Source organism: Centruroides sculpturatus, unplaced genomic scaffold, assembly GCF_000671375.1.
Source record: "Centruroides sculpturatus isolate CEXI.00-Female unplaced genomic scaffold, Cexi_2.0 scaffold2780, whole genome shotgun sequence".
NCBI classification, from domain to species: Eukaryota; Metazoa; Arthropoda; class Arachnida; order Scorpiones; family Buthidae; genus Centruroides; species Centruroides sculpturatus.
Window position 1 is genome coordinate 10,112 of NW_019392491.1, and position 8,414 is coordinate 18,525.

Here is an 8,414-nt window from a genome sequence, read left to right on the forward strand (position 1 = left end):
GAGGGGTCATTTTTTGACCGAGCACTACACTTTCCCTCTATTATATATAATAGCTGGAGAAGTAAAAATTATCAAATACATATTTATATATTTGTGAGGGTCAAAAATTTAGAGTTAGAAACTTTAAATTTTTTTAATAAAATTTTAATCAAACTTGGGATGCAACTCTATGAAGACGGAATGAGTTTTAACGAAAATTAAAAGAGATAAGGGAAACATAAAATCTGATTAAACCTCGATTCCCATGAGTTAGGTTCCTTGTTGAGATGAGTTCATCTCTGTGTCACGATTGTGTCACCCATCACCTTATTGGTCCAACGAGATCGTCATCCCTGACGAAATCAGGGAAAGGCTCGAACAGAGGACTTCGTATAAAAGGGACAGGCACGATGAGTAAGGTCGTGGAAGTTATTATTTGATTGTGTGTGTGTGCCACGCCGAGTTCGTCTTTGAGAGACTGTTCCTGTCGAAACCCATCACCTCCTCCTCAACGACTGAACTGGACAATATCAATTTACCTATTTAACTCCGAACTGTGGGACTTTATTTGCTGTTAATGGATCAACAGTAATATAAGGTATTTATCCTGCCCACGCACTATTGTACGCTCTCTCTCTCCACGTAAACTAATTTAGAACATGATTGTAACTAGCAATTCATGTAACTTATATTTAGCCAATATTAACTTGTAACCTTAAACTTGGATATATAATTAACTTCACTTTCATATAAATAAACGGTTATTTATGTTTAAAATAATTTTGAGTGCAGTTTCTTCCATTCTTTTCTCCGTTCACTCCATTCCGGGTCCTCACCTCTACTCCGAATTCAACCCTTCACCCGCTACCGCTTGCGTGGCGTAAAGTTGCGATTTTCGAGTCCTGCGAGACTTGGTGGTGTCACATCCTGACGGGGTGTCAGAGACACCGACCCTACGGTCACATATTACTTAGAGGAGTCTTATAACTTTGGAATAAAAAGTTTCTACGTTCTATCTTTATTAGAACTCTATTTATTGAATCTTTTATTCTGAGGGCACATGATGACATCAGAATTTCCGGGTCTCTTTCAGTAACAAGTCCGCTCCTGGTCAGAGTTGGAGTCGGTAGATTTTTACACGACTCCACAGCCCTGATAATATCTGACACATTCAAGAAAGAAAGAAATTACATGGATGTGAATGTTAAAGAATGACAAAGGCACTTAATAATTAACCCTTTGATGAATGGGTTAACAGTGACTGACTCCTTCCCTTTCCAGAATGAATTAGTTTCTAAACTAGGCAGAAGTCATTTTTTTGTCTGAATACAAATTAAGAATTGAGCCAAAGTGCTTACAAGTCAATAATAATGTTTCAGATGATCATTTACAACGATCACTTGTTACTGCTGCAGCAGTGTTGTTGCCACTAGCATAAAAAGAATTTGAAAAATTGCACACATTCATGCTAGCAACCTTGTACCTTGAAAACAAAATCTTTTGCATCTGCTTTTTATTACATTTTTAATTCCTTTCTCTTATTACAAACATCGCTAAACCCGATATATAACATAACTAAACACCAACGATATGCCGAAAATCTATCGGGCTAGTATTAGGCTAATTACTAAATGAATTACGTAATCAATTTGGCACTAGAGGTAGGCGTTAGGCGCCATCTCTTATTAATATTTATAAATAAATTAATTAATTTTAAATAATTTAGAACCGCTGGGAGAAAAAATCGGCCCGGAGCGGGACTCGAACCCACAACTCCTGCTTACCGTGCAGATGCGTTGCCAGTTACGCAATCCGGACCTCCAGTCCGATCTCCTCTTCCAGCGTATATAAGCTAACTATATAACCATCGACGGTTATTACAATGCCGGCTGGGGACACATTCAGTGCCCACGTCCACCAAGGCACTCAACCGGCCATCACAATAACCGTCGATGGTTATATAGTTAGCTTATATACGCTGGAAGAGGAGATCGGACTGGAGGTCCGGATAGCGTAACTGGCAACGCATCTGCACGGTAAGCAGGAGTTGTGGGTTCGAGTCCCGCTCCGGGCCGATTTTTTCTCCCAGTGGTTCTAAATTATTTAAAATTAATTAATTTATTTATAAATATTAATAAGAGATGGCGCCTAACGCCTACCTCTAGTGCCAAATTGATTACATAATTCATTTAGTAATTAGCCTAATACTAGCCCGATAGATTTTCGGCATATCGTTGGTGTGTAGTTATGTTATATATCGAGTTTAGCGATGTTTGTTTAACGTTGTAACATTCTAAAATATGTTATTATCATGATATACAGACAGGATGTTTGAAAAAGAACTGACAGATTACAGAAATCTATATTTATTTGGGGAAAATAAATACAGCCAAATGGTTTGCACTAATTAGAGTAAATTCAAAAAGTTTTTTCATCTTTAAGAAATCTCAATATATGCATCATGCTTTATTCTCATGATATCATGTTGATAGTCACTCTTTTTCCAGGTATTACATAACAGTCTTGGAATGACAGTCCCAACTGCATTTATTATGAACCTTTTAATGTTTCAATATCTGTAATAGGTGTTTGATAAACTAGGTCCTTTACATAACCCCATGAGAAAAAGTTCAAAAGGATTATGTTGGGGGAGCAGGGTGGAAACCGAACTGGTCCATCTCACCTCATCTATTGGTTAGGAAAAACTTCATTCTAAAGTTCTAATTGCAGCAATAATAGCATCCTGTGTTTTTGTAATGCAAGAAAAAGCTTTTTATATTTTACTGACAATTACTGAAAATCATATGTGTCAATCTATGAGTATTTTCCTTAAATACATAATACTTTTCATAATCATCACCCTTTTTCTGTTATATATATATGTATATAAAAAATTCAGAATTCAATAGCACAAAATTCAATCCAAAGTTATTTTTTCACCAATCAAAATTCATTGAGCTGTGATATGAAAAATTTGTAGCCATATAAATTCCCACTGTTGTCTGTCCTTCCTAATCATGAGAACAAAGTTAGATAGATGAAAGCCGAGACCAGATATGGAAGGATTAGGGGCAGGAGGTCCCAATTAACTATATATGAACTTCCAGTGCAAATTGGAAGTCATGTTATTTCAATTCAAAAAATTTTCCCTGAAAAGAATTAGATAGATTACTGGAATGACTATTGCTAATAGGAAAAGTATGATGTACAGGGGCAAGACACTACTAATTTGAGATGGAGAGCATATAGAGTTGTTGTTTGTTTGCTTGTTTATGGCAATGCAACACTCAGGTGATCTGCCTAGGGAGATGCCTTCCAGGAGGTCTTTTTAAGGAACACTGGCCCCTATTTAGGCATTACAGACATAGAAAAAAATCGAAAAAATTCACTTGACCAGCCTGTCCGAATGAAGAGCAAATGCATGACCGAACTCCCGGTTCAGTCATGCATCCGTGTTCAGGATACGAAGACCACTTGGCCACTAGTAGGCTTGAACATATAGAGTATGTTAGTAATGTGTTTAACTTGTTCAACTTTATGAACGAGTCAGTCATAAAGTACAAATTTTACTCAGTATGCATGTTCAATGTTGGTGACATTTCAAATGAAACTCTAATAAAATTCATGAAGGAGAGAGTTAGTTTACTTTGTGAAGAAAATGGCACTCAGCAATATCAATGTTTTAATTATATTTTAAATTAAATAAATTTAAAATATAATTAAAAATTGCAGCTTGGCATTGTGATGATATCACAATAAATAATTGCTTGTTGTTAATATTAATTGTTTGAACACACTGAAACAATATTCTATCTAATACTAAATATTCATAAGCATAAACTCAATTACTACAATTGTTCTACAAGACATCAAAGTTTATTGTTAATGCTTACAGAACGAAACATTTTAAATGTTAACTGTCCAGTTTTAAAAAGCACATAAGTTAATTACTGATTTACTTGTATTATTTACTTGCAATTTTCTTATTTAAATTTTTTGGCATATAAATTAAATAACTTCAAATAATACATAAAGCATTAAAAACAACTTCATTTCTTAAAATAAAAAAAATCTGCTTTATTGGAACTCGTATCACTGAATATTAATTTTTGCATATATAGAACTTTGGACAACCAAACCCATTGTTAAAATATACAATAGTGTGCAGATTTTTTTTAAATATATAAGGCTAATATTGTTTACAATAAATCATTATAAATTACAAAAATAAATGGAAAGCATTATGTAATGCCAAGGTTGATCATCAAAAGCAATTGGGAATAGCCTTTAGTATTCTAAAAATTTATTCTTTTCATTTACTGTTATGGTAATTTCTATTTTATAAATATTCTCTAATCAGAACATGGCAACTAAATTGAATTTATTAATGAATTCATTCAATACCTCATCCCAAGTCCAAAATTTCATATTTGTCACACCATAAGTACGTTGATATTCTTCAAGTGGAGGCTCTACTAATATGACATCAAATTTGCTATTTAATTCTCTCATATCAAAAGTTTCTAAATCACACTTCAAATACCTGAAAGGTAATAAAAAATGTTTGAATTATTAAATTTGCATTATTTTTATGCATTCTGTACATTTATGTACATATTGATTTAGATTTTTTTAATGCTCAAATGTCATATGCTGTAACATATCCAAAAATAGCATAAGTTCCTAATTTATACTTTTACAGTGAGTGATTGGTTAATGAACAGTTCAGATAGTGAACAAATCAGATAACGAACACTTTCGCAAAAGATTTTTATGATCGGACAACGAACACTTTACTGAACAAACATAAAAAGAAGCAACGGAAAATAACGAATACCAGTTGATTTTCTCGTCTTCAGGTAACAATTTGAAACCTTTCAAAGCATGAGAGACATCAACATCGATGCTCAACCAGATACTGATCGGATAGTATAATATTCCTCTGAATTTTGAAACTCTCTCTTGTAATTCCAGCTTTTTGTTTACCTTTCTGACAAATAATATTTTATAGTATTTGCAAGACTGTCGGACGGGCAATTGTTAAGTTTTGCCTCAGGGTTTATTTACAAAAGGTGAAAGTTTAACTGTCCCATCAAATTATTCGTTAATGTATTAATATCAAATTTCGAATTTCATCTGGGCCTTGCATTTAAATAATTTTTTGTGGGCTAGTTGATTTCTGTTCTCTGAATTTTTGTAAGTGCTTTTCTGAACTTTTTATTTAAAAAAGACACTGATAATATTATGAGCCTAAAAAAAGGAGTGTCATATTAAAATAGTTTGACATATTAAAATAATTTAAAATGATGTAGAAATCAAGTAAGAGATAATGGCCAAGGAAGAAAATGGGCACAAGATGTCTGATGTTGCTAGACAGTATTGCTCGAACAGGTCTACAGTAGGCACAATCTTAGCTATGAAAGATATATCAAGAAGTCTCAAGCTGCTGAAGGAGTAATGAAAATCACATCTGAGAAATAAAGAGCAGTTTGGAGTTCATAATGGAACCTGAAACTGATCTGATGACAGAAGAACTCCAAGAACTCTTGAATGAAGAATACCAAGAAACTCAGCAAGATGTGTTTTCTTTTGAAAAAGAGGAAGACGAAAGAGCACCAATGTCAACATCTGCTACTAAAGATCTTTTGAAGTGGGAGGATGTCAGAACAACAATCATCCAAGGGACATCCAAACCAGAATAAGGTTAATGGGGTTGAGGATCTCTACAATTACAATACTATTAATTACTTCCGAAAAATCCTGAAGAAATGAGAAAAGCAATTGATATTGGACAGATTCTTTAACCCCCACAAATGGAAAAAACATGACTAATAAAAATGCAAGACTTCATATATATGTATTTTTACTATTATATATAAATAAATGTAGTAAAAAATGTATATATTTTTTATTTTTTGGAGTCTCTGGAACAAATTAATCAAATTCCCATAAAAACCTATGGTAAATCAATAATCGGTTAACAAACAAAGTCTTGGAATGAATTATGTTTGTTAACTGATCACACACTGTATTATTATTTAAGTGAATGACTTATTTTTTTGACACATTCAGTTATGATCAAAAATTAATTGTCATACTTTTGTCATAATACAGTAGAACCTCGAAAACTCGGCCTAATGTGGACCGAAGGGTGGCCGAGTTTGTGAAAATGCCGGGTTATCGGGAATGGGGTTAAAAAAAATAAGTACGAGTGTTTCCTCAGAAAATACTGTACTGTACTTGTATGTATTGTTTACTTGAGAATATAACAGAGAATAAACTGCCCAAATACCCTTAAACAAAGGAAAAGTACGTCCTTTATGAAGGCATAGAGCCTTTACTACATGAAAATGAAAATTAATGAATACACTGTGTACAGTAATTTACCTGATAAGACAGACCTCAGAAAAATACTTTATGAGAGCTTTTATACTTTTATAAAGCTGTCTATAATGAAAATTAATTAACTAAGGATTTTTTTGCCCTGCCAGGGTGTGGCCGAGTTATCCGGAGTGCCGGGTTATCGAGAGCCGAGTTTTCAAGGTTCTACTGTATTTAAATTATTTCATATGAACATATTTCAAAAATATATACAGTATATGTCATTTATTTGATGGTTCAATTTCAATACAATAAAAATGTTTTGATTTTATTTCTTTGTTTTAATAAAACTCTTTTAATTTAATTCAAATGATATAATAATAAATAGAACAATATGTTTAGATTATTATTTTGTTATTTGTTGACAAATATTTTATTGCAATACAAATATAAGGTCTTCTAAAAAGAATGCTACCATTTTAAATTATTTTAATATGTCAATTATTATCTGAGAATGTAATGTATATTAAAACATCGAAAAACTGTCCGAGTTATATGTTTGCCCATTACCATTTCTCAACATACTGCATCTCATGCAACATGACACACATCCAGCTGATACTCAAATTCTTCCTAACTTGCTACAACATACCTGTTGTCATTTCTACCACAGCAGTCACAATTCTACAGCTCCTGCAGATTACTCATGTTGCACAATGATGAGTGATTCTAACTTTGTGAACAGAAAAACATAAAATGCTTTCTCTATTGTGGAGTCACCATTTTCATTTATGGCATTTCCTAGAGGTAGTAGACTACAAGATGTTTTAATGCAGATGGGAGAAGAAATTCTAACAGTTAATCTATTGATTGGTGTACATTGGATACTTCTCAGATAATTAACATAATTACAATAATTTAAAATGCTAGCATTCTTTTTGAAAGATTCCTCTGTATTTGTATATGAAGAATCAAATAAACCTAGAACCAAAAATATGACATTTGGCATCAAAAGTGAAATTAGTTTCAGCATAAAATACTTAAAAGAAATATAAATTTAATAGTAATTTACATAGGTGGTGTTGCTGTTTTTGCAATTAGTTCATCTTTCAGACGAATAAGTTCTTTTAATTTTGGATATTCTTCAAATCTGTCTGCAAGACCTAAAACAATATTTTTTTTCATTAATTAGAACTCTGATAATATTTATAATAATATAAAATCTATTCATGTTTGCTGTTACATTAACTTACCAACATCTCTGATGAAATTTTGAGGTCTTTGACCAGTATCAACAAAATGTTGACAATAATCATTATGAGGGTTAGCACTTTGAGTACCCTGCAGAAAATTTAAATTTGTTTTATAATTTATTGAACTAATAATTTATCTAATTTTAAATCTGTAAAATGTTGCCTTCAAGAAAGTGCTGGAATCAGTGTAAGTTGAAACTTCTTCAATGTCATAACATTCTTCAGTTGGATTCTTAAAAAAAAAAATTGATTATAATTTACATAAGTAAAATTATAATAATTTTAAAAATCATTATTCAATTTCATACTTTAGTATCCTCTTCTGTTTCTTTTTTTGCCTTCACATTTTTAACATCAACGCTGTTAACTTCTTTTCCAATACTAAAAATAATTAAATAAGCTTAAGATTTCATAATCAATGTAAATTCTTATATATATATAACTACAATTAAACCATTTTTATATTTACATTTAATTATTAAATAAAAAAGCATGATTATATTTAAAATGCAATATATATTAAATTTGATTTTATTTTTATAGTTAAATGAGGGAAAACAACAGAATAATTTGCTTAGTTACTTATACTTTAAATGGTTTGTTGTATATCACTTGTATCAAAAAAATATAACCTATTTCATTTGTATATAATTCAATCATCGGCTATAATTATTCATAGAAATAAATTTACTTAAACCTATAAAATCCTGTTGTTTAAGTTAATAAGCACTTATTAGCAGCACTTACAAAATCCACAGATTGTAAACTGTATTTATAAAAATGGTCGTTCAATATTCTAAGACAATGATCATGCATGTGTGGCTATTACTCAGAATATATTTCATTTTAAACACAACAAAC

The 8,414-nt window shown here is 31.6% G+C and overlaps 1 protein-coding gene across 1 annotated transcript in view; it reads right to left on the minus strand.

Annotated features, from left to right (window-relative positions):
* LOC111617615 (N6-adenosine-methyltransferase non-catalytic subunit-like) overlaps nucleotides 1-7,934 on the minus strand; it is a gene marked incomplete at its 5' end in the record, with an annotated part of 17,719 nt that extends 9,785 nt beyond the window's left edge. The window contains 5 exons of the mRNA XM_023358888.1: nucleotides 4,351-4,522; nucleotides 7,373-7,463; nucleotides 7,554-7,641; nucleotides 7,717-7,785; nucleotides 7,862-7,934. Of these exons, the coding sequence (XP_023214656.1) occupies nucleotides 4,351-4,522; nucleotides 7,373-7,463; nucleotides 7,554-7,641; nucleotides 7,717-7,785; nucleotides 7,862-7,934 (493 nt within the window). The remainder of the gene's footprint in view (nucleotides 1-4,350; nucleotides 4,523-7,372; nucleotides 7,464-7,553; nucleotides 7,642-7,716; nucleotides 7,786-7,861) is intronic.
* Between the last annotated feature and the right edge of the window lie 480 nt (nucleotides 7,935-8,414).